The sequence below is a fragment of the Nipponia nippon genome, unplaced genomic scaffold, assembly GCF_047370975.1.
Source record: "Nipponia nippon isolate SJK-2023a ecotype South Korea unplaced genomic scaffold, ASM4737097v1 scaffold_4, whole genome shotgun sequence".
Lineage (NCBI taxonomy): Eukaryota > Metazoa > Chordata > Aves > Pelecaniformes > Threskiornithidae > Nipponia > Nipponia nippon.
Genome location: NW_028262358.1, coordinates 55,808,944 through 55,827,187, shown reverse-complemented (window position 1 = coordinate 55,827,187; position 18,244 = coordinate 55,808,944). Strand labels below are relative to the sequence as shown.

The window sequence follows — 18,244 nt, the reverse complement described above, 5'->3', positions numbered from 1 at the left end:
GTGAAAAGAGCTGAATAACTATTACAAAATCTGCAGGTATGGGTATGTAGTAAGATAGCAAATGCAATCATAAAAATAGAGAACACAGAGTTCAGAGGCACAGTGATAAGCTTTCAAAACTATTAAATCAGGCTGACAGTAATTAGGTCTTCCGTGTGAGTCCAGCAAACATGCTACCTTGCAATGCTTCATTGAATAAATTGCAAAAGGAAAAACTAACAAAAATATTGACTGACTGAACACATACTTTTAATACCAGCCTGAAAAGCTGCAACCATGCTACACACGTCAGACTTCCATCACTCCTTCATAGCACACAGTGGGTATACTTGTAGACTTAGTCCAGGCACTACCCCTTCAATTCCACAACAAAAAGCATTTAACCTCTCCGGAAGGTATTTCATCCCCAAGGTAACACAGAGCTTGGACGTCAGCTGTTAAGTGATCTGCTGCTGTTGCTCCCAGTCTCTACTTTTCCCACTTCTTTCCCATTTAAATGACTGGAAGAGTCTTTTCAACTGAATTTCTGATGCTCTTCCTCAGCATTGAGGAGTGAGATGCCATTCGGGAAATTTGCCTGCACGCTGCCGGCTGCCAGGAGGCTGCCACTGTTGTGTGACAAGCTTGCAGTGCAATATATATCCAAGTCGTACTTTCACAAGATACGCCCCAAAGAACATTTTTATATCCAGTGGGGCACAAAAGAAACAGAAGACCCCACAAGTCAACTGTACACACTGAACTTTATATTTAGCAGTCAGATTCTTTAATGACATTTTTCTGAATGACATTCTTGATGCCCAAACATCATCAGTGCACTTTTGAATGCAAAGCAAACCATGAGTAACTCCACTTTGAAAGCTCTGGAAGATATTTAGGCAAGGTATTGTTATTCGGAGTACTGTAGCATGTCACTACCACAGGTATTTTGGCAAGACAACTAGCACTTTCTGAATGAATTTATAGAATTTGAAAGCATCTTAAAGAAACACAGGAGAGCCTCATCAAAACACCTCCCAGAAAAAAATAAAAATCTAGTAAGACACTGCCATGAATACAATTTCTTTAGGTCTGTCCTGAGCAGGGCTGCACTTCACCAGCTATGGGCTAATCAAGGAAAACAATACAATAAAAATATATCCAGAGTCAGCGATAAAATCATAGGTCATATCATAAAATCGATCCACTTTGCTATTTAAATCCACTGTGGCTAAGAACTAAAGCTGAAATTCTATTTTAACTGCTTACATACCAGTTAAGCTTTCAAACATTTTTAATTGAATCAAGGTGCTGCTTGTGTTTTAATAACTGCAAGTGTTTTGTTTTATTCTGAAAGAAATGTATGAGATTGACGGTCTTAGGGAATTAGAAGCGCTTGATTTCACAATTCCATAGGCAGCTTAGTCCATGGTAAGAATTTATTTCTGTTTTATCAGAAGTATACTGATCAGATGTTGGAAAAGTAATATTTTCAGAGTGACTGAATTCCTGTCTCATCCCATTAAAAATGAAATGAATAAATAACACTTCTCTCTTAGTAGGCTGATAGACGCTGTTGGCAGCGCAACTTAACTGCTCCCACCATCTCATCTGTCTCTAGAAGTGAAAATGTGTTTCTCCCCTGGTAGTTGCCAGAGGGTTAAAAAAAAAAAAAAAAAGGCACTCTGACTGCAAGAGTTAAATCCACAACACTTCATGTGCTCGCAGTCAACCATGTCAACATCTGGAGCTGGTTGACTTTTCCCCCTAAGGATTTGCAGCACGGTGCTGGATTTTTTCCATGAATTCCCTACATTCTCAATCTCTCAGATGGATGTCACACACACCCTGTACCCGCCTCACAAACTCCACTGGCCACCGAAAGGCTCCAGAGGACTTTGTGCTGCTTTTATTTATTCAATGTTTAAGTATTTAGGGCCAAATCGTGCTTTCGGTCACATACACAATACTCTCAGGAGGTTTGCATGAGCATAAATGAACGCCGAAGCCGTAAGGCTGAAGGGGTATTTTACAAGCATTTGCCTCCATTGTATCTAGATTTGCCACGAATACAAGTTGTAAAAAACCACCTACTGCTCTAAAACTCACATGACACTGAAACAGGAGAAGGCAAATTAAAAAATGAATCTGAACCAAGTGTCCATGATATACCAAGCTTTTATTTGTTAAAGGCAGTTTTCCCTTAACTGCAAAATTCTTCTAATTATTAGTAGAAACATTTAATGGCAAAGTAAAAAAGGGTAAAAACTGATAAAAATGGAGAAGCAGGAATTAAAAAACAAAACACAGTCTGAAATGACAACATCTATGAAAAACCTACACTGAACAGATTTAGAATGAAGCAGCTATTTGAAATTATTAATGAAATTGAATAGCAATTTAAAAAAAAAAAGCAAGCTGTGCTTTTAGGTTTTCATTGCAGAGTGTAAGAATTGGACGTTATACCACAAATCCTGATTCTTTTGACCTCAAATTTCAGGAGGTTGGTTTCAATAAAATCAAACAAACACCCCAGTCACTTCGCAGTAACAAAATTAAGCAGAGATATGTCCAGGTGTTACCCTGCTAACAGTTTTTTGGTTTTTTGTTTGTTTGTTTTAACTACAAGGTTTCAAGTCTGTGGCACTGCTGCTTCTTGACAATATATTTCAAAAATTCTTCCTTCCTTTCCCTACTATTCACAATATTTGTTTCCACTTCAGTGTACAAATATTTCTTCCATGGGAAGTACATACTACTTCCTTCCCTGTTCTATTCACTCAATTATTTCCAAGGACTGACTTGCCATGTTGATTGTGGAGAGGGGTTTCTTTCAGAATAGTGAAATAGTGAGGGAGGATTTACAGACATTTTTGCATACTAAATTTCACAATGCATGCACACACTTCATGGGCTTTCAAATCATGTTCTTCTTTTAAAGCGTTAAAAACAAATACCATTAAGTTCTCTGGGTGGCAACTGAAGAGTTAAGTTTAAAAATTTCACAGACTTTTGTGTCCATTTTTAAAAACAGAAAAAAGGAAAATGTTGCAAAATAGCTGCAATTTTTCATGGCTTAGAACTCTTTAAGAAAGCAAAAGCAACGTCCCCAGAAAAGGACATCACACATAACCTCATGTGAAAGTAACTTAAAAGAAAGCACAATCATTTCCGCTGTGATGCTATAACATTCCTCACAAACCTTTTATTTTTAGAAGTTTTTGCTTTAGCTATACTTGTCTGCTCCTAGAGACTAACTTCTCCAATTCCAGCAAGGGAAGTTATACATTTCATTCATTCAGGACTTCAAGATATTTCTTCTTTCACTTCAACGTTTCAAGAAACAGCACTAAAAATCAAAAAAACCAGTAAAGTTCCTCTAAAATTGTTTTGTTTATTTTTAAACCAGACGGGTCATTAGCCATGGCTTGGATATACAGTTACTGTAGTTAAAGATTCTTCATTAAATGAAATCACAGTAATAAATGGCTCTCAAACCAGTCCAGCTGTTCTGCTTGGGAACCAAACCAGCACGCTACAAATATTTATGGATTGTCATGGTCACCCATGCTGTCCATGTCTCACATTCAGTGACTTGGTTCCACTTTTTAAAATAAAATGTATTCACCAAGCATAAGACAGATGTAGCACTAACACTTGAGTATTGGGGGGGGGGGAGGGAAATCTGCTCTGCTAGGAACAAGGAGAGGATAAGCAATATAAGTCAGTAAATGTGACATTTTTGAGAACCCCTAATGATTCATAAAAACGCACAACGAAAGAGAGACTGAAAATCTTCTTTGTCAAAAAGACTGCATAAAGAGTAACATAAGCATCATAGACAAACTCACCACAAAGGAGACATAGCTGCATCTGCACGAATTAGACACGATAGCTTAAGACACTCCCGCATACCAATAAGGAGAGGTACTCTGTCCCTTCCAAGAAATGGTAACTTGCACTACGAGCTAGATGCAGTTCTTGCAAAATGTACTATAGAAGCAGTTGTGCTGCGGTGAAAAACCAAGTTTCCTCAAGAATTATTAAATAAGGAAAACCTCAAACGATCAAACTGTGCAACCCTATAAAGAGATTGCTTTTGAAAAACAGTTTAACCTTTAATTACTAACAATAAAAGGAAATTAAAAAAATAGAGAACCCTTGAGGAAAAAGACTCAGCATGTGATAAGCCCATTAAACATCGAGTTTAATGAAAACGCTATTGTAAACAGCGGTAGGATATCTCCTCCCCTACTAACTGATTCAAATCACGTACAGTCCTCCCCAGGGTCAGCTCCAAACGGAGACGGACTTCTACAGGCTTTGTTGTCAATATGTATTGTAACGCTAAAGTATTTCGCATGAATAAACCCCCAGTATTTGTTGAATTCCTTCACTAGCTCTGGTAAAGAAAATAAAAAGTAAATGATTATTAGTACGATGAAATAAAAAAAAATTTAGATCCTAGACTGCTAAAGACACATAATCATCAATCTGTGAGAAATTCTGATGCAAATTAGTTATCTTTAGGAAAAAAGTGGGTTGGTTTGCTTGGGGTTTTTTATATTTCATAGCGCCACTTTGTTTCCCAGAGAAAGGCACAAGTTTGTGCCAAACCAGCAGTGCAAGATAATGTTTTTTTTCCTTTTAATTTTTTGCTCCTCCGAATACTATCGTCTTTTCAGAAAGCCCAATTAGTTTATGGTGTTAGCTCTCACGCTTCAGCGGCTCACGCGCTACTTTCTTAAATAAGATGTACAGAGTTCAATGCACATAGCATCGGCTTTTTGGTATCACAGGCTGGGATCCTGCCGCCACACACGCGCGTGTACACACACACAGACACAGACACACACACAGACACAGACACACACACAGACACAGACAGACACCCCCCCATCACGGTGTTCATCTCCTCTGGATTGTGCTTCATTAAAATTAAAACAGCTATAGCATAACAACTTTGTTTCTCTCATGCAAATATTTTTGCAACACAAACTATGCCAGCTTCTACATTTCCTTCAATTTCACCAGGTTTAGCTCCTAAGATCTTTTACTGCGTTATTTCTTGACTACCATATAGCACTATATCTTGATTATCAAAACAGCATCATCAACACAGTCGCTACCTTTTCGTTCTGCTCCTCAATCTCGGATGCTACGTCATAGGCCGGTAGTGCGGGGGCAAACCTCGCCAGCGTCTTCACAGTTACGAAAGCCTTGTATTACAAGCACCACGTCAAACGCCTGACAGAGGCGACAAGGAACTCTACAATTTCAGCGCCCTTCCCTCGGACACGGTTCTCGCTGTGATGCAGATCCTTAGGCCAGACCTTTTACCTCCCAACCTCCCGTCCGCGAGGCCGCCGCGCCTCACCCGTCATCCTCACGGCCCCCAGCGTCGCTGAAGTTACTCTGGCGACGAGAAGACGCCTTCGCCCGGCGGAGCGGGGCGGGGCAGGCACCCGGGCCCCACCCACCGCCCCGCCCCTCCCCCGAGGCCCCGCCCCCCGCGGCCGCTGAAACCCGGAGGCCTCCAGGCAGCCGCCTCCAAACCTTCGCTTCAAGCGTTTACGCTTTTTTATTTCCCCTCCGAAGGGAGGAGATGCCACTTCCTAAACAACGGAGCGCTTCCTTCCCGCTTCTGGGAAGCCTTCCTGGGGCGGCTGCCACACGGTGTCCAGAGCAGGCCTCAGCAGGTGCTAGTTAGACGCCCGAAGTGGCTTACCCCTCAGAAACGGAAACCGCACGCAACACTTCTGTTTCTCCATACCGAAACGTTTGCTCCTTTGCCTATTAGCAGTCACTCACGGGTTGGGTTTTTTTTTGCCGTCTTCCTTTGTTTGGTTTTTTTTTTTAATTGGAATTCTCTACAACCTCATTACATCATACGTTGTCTCAAATTCCGCTGTCAAGCCTTTCAGAAAGGTATTACTCTGGATACTTGCAGTATAGTAAAGGAATGCTCCAGCGGCTCTTACTGCTAGTAAAAAGGGATGCAATATGATAAAATAAAATGTAAAGGGTCAGCGTCCGATATAAGCGACCTCCTGTTATAGTAACAATATTTCTATGGATCATGCTGGATATCTCCAAAGTTTTGATGGTACACAGACACCTGGGCCAGCCGCTCACAGCCTCTGTCTGTGGCTCTGACTGCCAGCACCAACCTCCCAGTTAAATTACCAGACTTCCCAGTTAATTTAATCCGATAGCGGCAACTTTCATGGAGTCTGGATCATCTCTCAAATGGTCTTCTGAATGCAAGATTCAAATAATGACAAGAAGAACAAACCAACCAACCCAAAAAACCTTCAATCAAACATTCCTTTACTGTAGGCAGTGCTGCCTCACTGCTCAGTGTCATGATGCTTTATTTCTGATTTTATATTTAATCTTGTTTGCAAAGTCTAAAGAATGAGTGGGGAATATGAAGAATTCTAAAGTTAAAATGATGTATTTGTCTATGTGGAGAGATTTCTCTGCATGGAACATTTAAGAGATACCTCTTCCCCACCTTTATTCATCTGCCTAAAGACATGTGGACCAGACTCTGTAAGGTCCAGAGGGGTGGATATAAACAGTCATGAATATCTGAATGTAGTCTTTACTTGAAGAACTCTCTTTTCAATGCTTGACCAGACAGGTTTTATTTGTCTCTATGGATGATGTCATTTTCAGCTACTGTTACCATAAAATACATGCTGCATTGCCTCCATCAAGGGCTTTTTTACTTTGAGAGCAAACCTGTAGAATTGTTTTCCCTTTCACATAAACTATGCTACCACGTAGGCTTGGTTCCACTGACAACAGTAAAATAAATCCTGATTAAAACAGCAACATCGCACAACCACAAGAGAGACGATTATCAAAGAAAGCAAAGACTCTTCAGGCAATCTACGCTCCTATGAGTTCCTAATGCCACCTACGTCCCCAACACATCATGTATTTGCTCACACGTAACTATCTGCATTCGAAGGGAGCTTCTCACCTCTTCTTCATGACACATCCTAGGAACACAATTTCTGTACAGCTGAAGCTACAACCCAGAATTATTCAACAAGAATTACAATCTTTGACTATTACCTTGAAATTCATGCCCTTTTAAAGGCCTCTGTTATTTGATCCCGAAGCTGAATACCAACATGAAATCTTCTGACACTACTTCAAATCATCGGGTATTTTCTCTTCCTTCATGACTCTCTTTAATGAGTATCCTGTCTCCATCCCTATCCACTTAACAGTACCTACCCTTTCCCCATCCCTCCCCTGCTCTCTCACACCAGCATTAGTTGCCTGCTCTGACTGGAAGCTATCCCTCCCTCATGCCACCCCTGCCAAAAAGGTCAGCATGCAGCGGGATCCCCGGAGCGGATCTCTCACTGCTGCTGCCAAGGGGAGCAGAGGGAAGGGGGCAGCAACCAGAGGCTGACGAGGGCCGGAGAGGTGGGCTGCCAGTTTGCACAGGAGAAGGAGCAGCACATTTCTGGCTGTGCAGCAAGGCAAGAAAGAGATTCCCAGGACAGCGCAGACAGGGGTGCCTACGATGAGAAACGTTTTGTGGTCAGAATGCAAATCTGATTAAAAGCAGTAGGAAAGGGAACTTAATCCAGGTAGAGCCAACGGATCAGCAGCCTGTCCCTTCCTGTGAGTTCAAAGTAGTTTATTATCATTAACATCACTAATGAATGAACATAAAAGGATTTCTGCCCTGTGAAGGAAGAGACAGGCCTATGCGGCAGAAACTCCTAACATAAGAAGTGGAAACTGAGCTGTTCCTTCAGGTGAATGGTCGAGAGATTGGCAGCAGGCAAGCGGAGGCATCGCAGGGTGCAGGGAGAGCAGACAACCACCCCTGAGGGGGAATGGGTAGCATCCCCCACCACTGACACTGACAGCTTCAATCCACAACCCATTTGTCATCCAAACTCTGCTACAGAGAAAACATGTCCCAACAACGCCCTGGAAGAAGCACTTGAGCAACCAAGAGATCACTTCAGTAGCTACCTGTTCACTAGGAGACAGCTAGTTGAGCCCCATTTCAAATTCTTACTCCATTTAGCATCCAGGCCTCTACGATCTGTCCGCTGAACACAGTTTTTTACTTACCGTTTGTTCCAGCAGCCTCTGCTTGCTCTCCGGGTGGTTCTTGGGGGGGTGAAGCCACCTCTGGCTGCTGCCCATCCAGCTCCTGAGATGCTGTAACAGCTCCGGGCTGTTGGGGCTCCTGTGGTGAGGCATCATGCTCCAAATTGTCTTCGTTAACATCAGGTACTGGTAAACTTGCATCTAAAACCTGCATGGCCAAGTATTGGTTGAAGGATGATAGGGAGGGAGAAAAAAAAAAAAAAAAAAAAAAGGAACATCAGAACCAGACCAGTTTTTTTTCCCCCCACAGAATATTGTTCTTTCATTCTCATTTTGCATATATACATGAAAGCATTTTGGGAAAGAAATGCTTCTGTGTAGTATTCCTCCTTTTCAAAATTATTAATTTTAAGAAATCAAAGTCTTCCTGTGAGAAAAAAACCAAGACTTAATTTGGGACTGTTTATTTTACTGTTCTCCCACATGAAATATGTGGAAGAAGCAAGTCTTACAGCCTATAACCTTGTGTAGAAATGGGTTCCTAGCATGAAGGAAAACTTCAGGATAGCATGAATCTAGCCAATGGAAAGATATTTTTCATTCTTCAAGATGTCTGGCACAACTGCTCTGATATATGCATGAATCCTGTCTACATTACAGCCTTTGGTATCACTCCTCTGCTGATGTGCTTATCATCATAAACAATACAACTACAAAGAAACTGAACGATTCAGGACAGAAAGCGGAATATATACACACACACACACACACACACACACACACACACACACCATGAGGAAATTCAGTGAAATTGGGATTAAAACTAGAATTTTTAGGCCTCAGTTATTAAGCAGAGATTATTCTTACAGCTTACTGAAAAGCTTTTCAGTTCTTTGGGACTCTGAACTATAATATTTGAAATATTTTTTTTTTTCTAGATTTGCTATGTGTAAAAAAAAAAAAAAATCTTTTTCAGCTTCCACATTTGATATATTTTAATTATTTTCAGAATTTGTATTGGCTTGCCATATAACAAGATACTTCCAGAAGCATATTTTTATTTAAAAAGTATGAAATGTGTTGTGGCCACTAAAAAAAAAAAAATACTTCCTTATCTTTTAATTATTTGTTTAATTAACTAGCTTTCCAACCGATTGTGTTACCTTCCAATAGAAGCCATTTCAACTAATTAACCACATCTTAAATCTCTATTCCTGAAGCGTAGGTTTAAAGTTCCTCTGGTAGAACAGCAAACCTTAATTACGTATCATTGTCTTATTACGCAGCTGTACTCCCAAAATACTGCCATTGAAGCCCTGTTAATTAAGCAAAGGAACCACAGATACATCCCGTCTTTCAGTGTAACGTAACATCCAAACGCTTGAAGCGCCAAACCAGGATCAGAAAGATGCCACATTCCTGACGATTCTCTTCCAAAACCCACTAAAACAAGCTTCTGAATGGGAAGATCCATTTATTTATTTTTATTAGCAATTAGCCCGCTGCAACAGAACTTCAAATCAACATAAGAAGTGCCAGGCAAATGGCTTTTCTCTTGTCATCCAATCTCCTCTTCACGCACCGGGTGGGATCCGAGAGAAGCGTCGTACCCCCGCTTCCACAGGCAACAAAGTGTGCGTTTGGGTTCCCAATTTTCAGTTCAGAAGCCCTTAATTAAGCCAAATTGTTTCCACCTGGCATTGCTGCGCTCCTCAAAGCTGCCTTTCACAGCCATATAATCCACCTCACGAAAAAGGACCCCATTCTGCTCTACTGCCAATACCACAGATGGAATAATTTGGCTTCAGAGTTTTCACATGCTGAGACCAGATATTAAATAGAAGAAATACGGAATGGCTCAACACTCAGATTACATTCCCGCTTCTCACATCATCCTTCTCATAAATCTGAAACACAGGAACTCAGGAGGAATAAAAATGCCACACCACTGAACAAAGGCATGTAAACTCTGGGAAGCCCTTCTGCAGTTGCACACAGCGTTATCTGAATAGTAGTAATGGATTAAAGAGCAACAAATAGACACAGAAAACAACAACCTAATTCTTAAAGGGCTTTGAGATTCTTCAAGACAAATTTATTAAAGGACAATTATTACTTTTTTTAATAATAAATTTTACTCATTCATTCTTGTAAGACAACTGCTAGTCCTGCAAACACAAAACCAACCTTAACTTTATGGCTCTAAGGGCGCTCGGCTATCTGAAGATAAATCCACGGATGGATATTTCAAGATGACACCCTCAGAATTAGCACCAACAATTCTTTGAAGTCACAAGAAAGGCAACAGCACCGAATATCTTCGCACTCCTCACTTTATTCAAAGATTTCTTTGCTTTTCTTTCCAAACCTCCCCCAGTCAGCAAACCGTTTTAAAGCTAGAGCCTTATGTACAGACATACATGTAGAGATAGGCACAGTCTAGCATTTGCCTAAGTGCCTAATACGGACCTCTGGACTCTGCAAGGAACCAGGATACAAAGGGATTGCGTACCCCAATGCAGTACAATTTGTCTCCTAATTAAATTGAGCCCTGACTGTTAGGACAAATTATGAACTGTGGTAACACTTAATATTCCCCCAGCTCCGAATTTATTGTACAGTTGTGATGCATTCAGGAAAAAAGTGACTATATACCATCCCAAAGATTTGCGACCAAAATTCAGAAGTCACTGGATCTAGCAGATAACCCTTTGGATCTGTAAAATGCTGTGATACATCTAATTCTGTTCTTCATCCTGGAAGGTAAAAACATTACTAAATATAAACCTATAAGCACTTTTTACTACCAGCTAGTATAATTATAATCCCTGTTCACTCTGTACATAAATTCAGTTTTGAAAGCAAGACCCATCGCTTACAACTGATTAAAAATGTAAATACATGAAAAACCTCAGTATTTTCAAATTTGACCAGACCTGCAGTACAACCCTACCCCGCCAGGGAATAGGGACCTTTTTATCCCAGTCTCTTGGGAAATAGTTTGATGTGATTCTTGGCCATAGGAAGGCAAATTGACATTTTCAAATCAAGTATTCTGCTTTAAATAATTGACTAATCAAAACTAATAAAACAATAGTATTTTTCACAAATTAAAATGCATGTAAAGGAGAAGAAAATATGCATCTTTGGGGGGGTTGTAATGTGAAGGAGACAAATCATCATCATTAGTTTAAAAAAAAAAAGTTTTCTGCTCTGAGAAAAGTTGCTCAGGCTTTTTATGAGGGTCAGTGCAGTCTGTCCCACTGCATTAGTCCTCAAAAGAAACTAATTTCAATTTTCACTCACATTACCTGCTTCATTTCTCTGAAGGGATCTAAACTGCAGTTTAGTCCAATTATGTCTAATTTAGTGAGCTCTGTTCTTAATTCCATTGAGAATAGTTGTAAAGCTTAGACAAATATAAAGTCAAAGTTTAGAGAGATGGGTGAAAACCTTAAAGACAAAATTAACAGTATTAGGAATCTCACTATTCAGCTCTGTGTATTTATCTACAGGTAATGAGACATTACAGCTGGCAGGTTTCTCAACATTTATCAGGTTTCTGCAGCACACATTCATCACTCTCCTTTGATTATTAATTAATTTATTAATGTGTTGTCTCATAAATGCAGGAGAAACCAAAGAGAACGAGTTATCCAGTTCACTGACACTTCAGCTTCTTCATTCCCAAAACAAAGGACCGTCAGTGAAGCAACACTTCAGCTTCTGTCATGCCACTGCTATACATCACGCATCTATTTTTTACAGATTTCCCTTATATCCACCACAAAGGTGGAAGCAAAGGGCAGACACACAGCTAACGAGACTAAAATGCATAGGGCTTGTTGCCCACGCCGCTCTAACCAACAGCAGCTTCTGCTCCATTTTGCATATAGCGTTAGGTCCAGCTATTGGACCCCACTAAATGCCTACAAAATTTAAAACGTATAAAGAAAACTACCACAAAGAACTACATGAGATATGGATGAAGAGCAGCTCCCCGATCTCTCACTGCACGTTAGCACACACTTCATTCATGCACTGTTCTGGAGGGGCCAGCAGCACCCAGCTTCTTCCCCCACCAGCAATCACCACCATTCCCAACATTCCTTGTACCAGACCCAAATCATTCCAGGGATACCTCACACCAGGCCCAAATGCACCAGAGTTAATTTTGCCTCATTCTGTTAATCCTGCTACACTGATTCTACATTAGATTACTAAAATAGCCAGATCCAGCTGTCTGAACAACTGAGCAAACTACCAACATGGTCTCTGATATTTTTCCTTAAGTTTGATTTTGAAACTTTGGGAAAGCTTGCAGCACTGTTGGTCTGCTCAGGGGGTCTGCTCTTAACACACGCTGCTTCATTAGAAAGATCTTCAAACAACAACATTTGGAAAAAACCCTGATTTTAGGTCATTCCAACTCTTTGTTCACAGTAATTTGTCTTATTTTGCATTAGCTAAGGCATTAGAGGTTAGTGGGACATTGCAAATTCCAGGTGGAGAAAACATACGGCCCTTACTCTAAGGCACATAACAGCATACTTAATTTCAGTACCTTATTTCTGGGTAACACCTCCTGCAGACAAAGCCAAGAGCCTTCTCCTTACCTTTCATTCCCTCAGATGTATCATCTTCTGTCCCAACTCTCAGCCTGTGTTGTTGATGCCTCCTTATGGATGACTTCCCTCAAAATCCACATGGCTAAAACAAAACTGGCAGTTTTTGCTCCCAAATCACCTCTGTGATCTCTTTTTGCAACCTGTGAAGGAAGTATTACTCCCAACCTGTCATTCTGGTCCACACCTTAAGCCTGATCCAACCCGAGCTCCTTCCCAGGTCTCACAGTTTTCAGCTCTTTCTGCATAGCAGTCCTCGGACACCACCTTACCTAAGCATTCGCATAGGTGCAACTCATCCAGATGCTAAGGATCAGTTAGAACAAGGACTGAGCACAAAGCAAGTTACTCTCCTTTCAGTAACTACAACCAGGACTTGTATTTCCAACCAGAAGGACCTTTTCAAAGACCCGACACTCCTCTTTGCATCTCTTTAGCCTCTATCACATCAAACACAAGCTAATTGCCTTGGCTTTCAAAGTGCCCAGACACTCCCTCTACCACCTCCTTCTTATCTCCTCTATGATTAGGGGGTTATTTCACACTTTTGGTGGATCCATGACACCAATTTCCGTTGTGCATTTTTCCAATTAAGCATTTTTATGCTTTCTCCCCAGCCACCCCATAGGCATGAGCGGACCTCCAAACCTTACCACCAAATGACATCAGGCTCTTCCTTCCCAGTCGGCAGAGAAGTACTTAAAGGGAGTCAGACCCTGTTGAACCAGGAGAACCCTGCAGCCTCCTCATTCAGACCAAATGACTCAAACTGGGACTCTTGGAGACGCAGCCTAGGGACTTTCCTCCGGTACTCGATTTAGCTTAGTTTTACCATCGCTAATGTAGCAGTTTCAGGCTGACTCAGCTCCCTCACCAGAACGCAGTTGTTTAAACAGCAGATGTATGTCTGTCCCAGCTGTTATTTGTCAGGCGCTCAGACAATAAGACACTCTGACATCTCAGCTGGTAACCTCTTTAGGAGAGACAGTTCCAAATATTTACTGTCTAGCAGACACTTGCTCCCATTACAAGGCAGGTAGCGTAATCAAGTTACTACTCAGAAATGGAAACCATCCCGAAAACACTGTTTGAACAACTCACTGCTCTGGAGTGGGGTCCCTTGCAAGCAAGCAAGCCAGGAACTCACCACACGGCATTTTGAAGCCATTGATTCCCATAAAAGATTCTCTCTGCCAAACGTCGATTTTGCTGCAAGAATAGCTTATTAGCATGCCAGTATTCTTCCAGATTCTCTCTTTAAACGTTCCCCTATGCTGTTTCAGGTAGCTGTTCCAATACAGCTCTGCTCCCTCAGCAGGGCCACAAAGAGAAACCTGTATTAAAACTGGTACCTTGAGCTTCTAAATAAAATACAAGCAGGGGGGTGATGGCAATTGCTTTCGCTGAGATGTTGGTAGGATGACGCAGCTCTCCTTGCATCACCCGCATGGCTCGTAGCTGCTTTTCGCCCCGTGGGACCTCGGCAGGGACCGCAGCGGGAGGCAGTGTGCTGGCATCTTTTTCCAGCTCTCCCTGATGCTCAGCATCCAAATGGGAAGTCGGGCGAGAGGCATATCACTGCTACGAACAGAGAGGGAGCTGACAAGATGGAGATGCCCGATCAATCTAGCCATGCGCGGCCACCAACAGAAGTGTCACCCAGCTCCCTGCCCAGTCCTGGGCACAAGGTCCTGCCTGCTCCCCTGCACCTGCTGCTTCTGCTGTCTGAGGCCCAGAAGCCAACACATCTTGCTAAATCAGCAGAGAACGACCTTGCCAAAGAAGCTGAAGAGGCTTCTAGGGGGTTAGCTCCTTGAACGAGCTCGCCCAGTGCCAGAAGCAGCAGAGGGGAAGCTGCCGGTACCCCGGGGAGCGGGTAGGAGCACAGGACCCACCCCATCAGACACCCCAAAGCTTTTGCCAGTCCAGGACACCCGAGGTTTGTCTGGTCTCCTCCGTGAGACTTAAAAGATCTTGTTCCTTACTTCTAGCACTACTATTATTGAAATCTGTTAAATCCTTCTCAGGCCAAGCTTCAGGCCTATGCGCTGCTCAGGGCAGTCTGACAGGGAGGTTTCACAATCAGACAGGGTCTACCAGCTCACTGCCACCAACAAGGAACATTTTTTCATTTCCCCTGCTGCAGATGCTTGCCTCGTCTGGGCTCTGGGTCTCACCTGGGTGTTGTAGGAGTCAAATGAACTCACCAATACACCAGAAAACTGGCCCAGGAGAAAAAAAAAAAAAGCCCCTGTTTCCTGAAGGATTAGCAAGTTTAACCTGCGTATGGAAAGGCTAGGTGAGGACCAGACACGGTGTGAGGGGGGACTGCATCATCTGGTGCAAGACAGGGAGGACGCATAGGGGAGGGGAAAGAGCATTGCTGCTCAAACAGCAAGGAGATAACTCCATCAGACAGATCAGCCTTCTGTGAGACCACACCCTGTCCCTTGATTTCAACAGGACTTTTGGTGTTGATTCACAAATCCGATGAATTCGGTTCAGGCACGCGAATGGATTAGTTCCTTCAGGATCTGTCATGCTCCCCTGCAGAGGGGGCTTCCCGCAGCGGGGGGGCTGTGCAAGATAAACAGCAGCTCCTCCACTGCCAGAGTTTAAGCCTTGTCTGCTACAGTAAAAAAAACCCACCAGTTTAAAATCCCAGCAACGTGCTGGGCTGGAAACTCTGTAGCTGATTTATGTGTAATTCACCAGCAACTTGAGAAAGGATGGGGTGAACAGCTGAGGTCCTAAGCTGATGAGCCCACATTTAACCTGCTGTGCTTGCGAGCCAACACCCAAAGGCTCCTGAATCTCTCTCACACTGTAGACCAAGTGATTTACAGGGTCTCTCACATCTCCTGGGCTGTAGAAGTGAGAAACACACACTCCTCTTCCAGTAGCTAGGACACCTCCAAAGCTGGTGTCTGGCCAAAGAGTCACAAGCAAATAACAAAACAGCTTGAAGACTATAAATTTGGCCCTTTCTAGAAGAAAAGGCATAGAGGTTTTTCGTCTTGTCCAAAATACAACTATGTCATGAAAGAAACTTGATTAAATATTTCAAGGAATTTCAAGTGACAGAAAAGCACAACTGCTATGAGATTTTATAACCTATATTAGACTAGTTGCCTAGACAATTTATTTGTGGTTGACTTGCCAAGGCTCACTCAAGTTGGATTCCATTAAAATCAGTTTTCAAAGTTTTTCTTCTAAAAGAGGGGGGTGCGATAAGCATTTTCATTTGGAAAGCGCAAGAAAGAAAACTGTCCTTCAAAACACTCCCAGTGTATCTTCTGCAAACAATTTCATTCTTTGACAGATTTCTCCAGGGGCATTGCAGGATCCAGTAATTTTCCAATTCAATAGGCTAAAAGGAATAACGACGAAAAATTGTGTCACAAATCTGCATGAAACTACCTTACGGCAGTAAGACCAGACTAAATGAGATACAAAAAAAAGTATGACTAAACTTCATTAAGACCTATTTTTCTTTTTATTTAACGTGATGGAAAGCAAAAGTAGTTGTTTTAGAAGAAGAGCGGTAATACAACCTCTTACAGCAGTGAAATGACAAAAGAACTTCCCCACCTTTGAACAGCTCTACTTAAATAACAAGGTAAAAATCTATTAGAAAACATTGTTCCTAAAGTGTAGAAGACAGAAAACACAGTATTAATAATAATAATAATCTGTATTTGAGAACAGCATCAATGGTATTCTCTTTTTTTTGGGTCTTGGATCCCATAACTGGATAAATATGGCTATGAATGTTATATCCCTTCTTGAAAGTCACACTGTCTTCATTTTTAAACAATCACAGTAGCCAAATCCTTGGCCTGTATAAATTCATTTGTGTCTGAATTTCAGCATCTGAATTCTACAGTTGCCCAACACAACCGCTAAATATTTTGTTAACCAACACCAATCCCGAATGCTTATTTGGTTAAAAAGAAAATAAAATAAATCTCAGTTAATTTAAAGTTCATTCTCGATGTGGTTTTCAAATCTGTCAAAACACGCACAAGGAGGTCTACTGGCAGCCAGGAACTATGGGAAATTCAACTTGAAAGTTAAATCTGAGCCACAAGGTCAAAGAAACAAAGTCATAACCAGTTCTCAAGCTCTAACACACCCACACACCAGCTACAGAAACTTCTGAGTAACCCTGCTCGGAGGACCCAAACTCTGAAGAGCCTGAAGAAGGGGATCTCGGTATAACGTGGTATTCTTTCTTCGCTAACAAACTAATGCCTAACCCCAAAGCAACGCTATGTAAACACGTAGATGCACATAACCTCCCTTTCAGTCCCAGAATCCCCTAAACGCGCCTATTCCAGAGGGATAAATGGGTTCATTCATAATCTATTTTTAAACACCAGACATGTTTTAAAAGAATTTCTTTCAATTCTTCAACGTCTTTATTAAAAATAACACGTACCTACAGCTCCCCTACTCCCTACTGGCTGAGAGTTAGCCAGGCACTCCCCCTTCCCCCTATGCGGCACGGCACCGGGGAGCACGGCAGCCACCGCCACGGCCCACGCCGCGGCCGCCGCCCCCCTGCCCGCCCGCCGCCGGCGGGGGGGCTGCGGCTCAGGTGAGCCCCAGGCTGGGGGTGCGGGGGGGGACGGACGGACACACACCGAGGCCGGCGCCCGGCTGAAGAAACCGCAGACCCGGCGGGCGGGCCGCGCCCCGGCGCGCCTCCCACCTGCGTCCCCGGGAGGGGAGAGGATGGCGGGGCGGGGGGAGGCTGCGGGGAGCCGCGGGAGCCCCGGGTACCGCTGCCCGCCGGCTGCAGGACCGCAGTCGGGAGGTTTCTTGGCGCAGACCCCGCCGCGGGTGGGTGCGGCTCCCCCACCCCCCCACGGCCGCACACAAAAGCGGCGGCGGCCCCGCGGCCGCCCTCGCCCCCCGCCCCGCCGCCGCCGGCGGGAGTTTTATGACTGCGGCGCTGGCCCTGGCGCAGTCCCGGCCCCGCAGCGGCCGCCGCCGCGCCCCGGCTCCCCGCCCGGCCCGGAGGGTGCCCGCCGGCTGCGGCAGGTGCCCGCCGCCGCGGCGGGAAAGTTTCCCCGGGCCGGGGGTGCGCCGGGAACCGCCCCGCGCCCGTCCGTCCGTCCGTCCGTTCCCCCGGCTCCCCGCCGCCCCTGCCTTACCTTGGCGGGCTCCGCCGGCGGCTGGGGCGCCGCCGCTTCTTCTGCCGGCAGCGGCTCCGGGGGGGTGCGGGGGGGCCCGGCGGCGGCCCCGTCCCCGTCCTGCGGGGCGGGCGGCTCGGCGGAGCTGCCGGCGCCCATGGCGCTGCCCCGCGGCCGTGCGGAGCCGCGGGCGGGGGCTGGCGGAGGGCGGCGGCGGCGGCGCAGCCGGGAATGAAGGAGCCCGGCTCTCCGCAAACTCCTTTAGGGAGCGAGAGGAGGGGAGGAAAAAAAAGGAGGAAAAAAAAAAAAGAGCGAGCGAGCGAGAGCCAGGGAGGAAAATCACCTCCTCCCCTGGTCCCCCCGCCCGTCTGCCTCTTGCTCCATCACATGAGCAGAGCCCCGGACACGCCTTGC

The 18,244-nt window shown here is 44.0% G+C and overlaps 1 protein-coding gene across 4 annotated transcripts in view; it reads right to left on the bottom strand.

The window, feature by feature from the left end:
- The window catches only part of AKAP12 (A-kinase anchoring protein 12), a 31,189-nt gene extending 13,200 nt beyond the window's left edge, over window positions 1-17,989 (bottom strand). The window contains exons 1-2 of one of the 4 annotated variants that reach the window (XM_087776343.1): window positions 17,852-17,989; window positions 8,089-8,275 (exon numbers count right to left, since the gene is read on the bottom strand). In XM_087776343.1, coding sequence (XP_087632469.1) covers window positions 8,089-8,275; window positions 17,852-17,989 — 325 coding nt within the window. The other 3 variants (XM_087776346.1, XM_087776347.1, XM_087776344.1) reach the window with 3 other exon arrangements.
- Window positions 17,990-18,244: the final 255 nt, after the last annotated feature.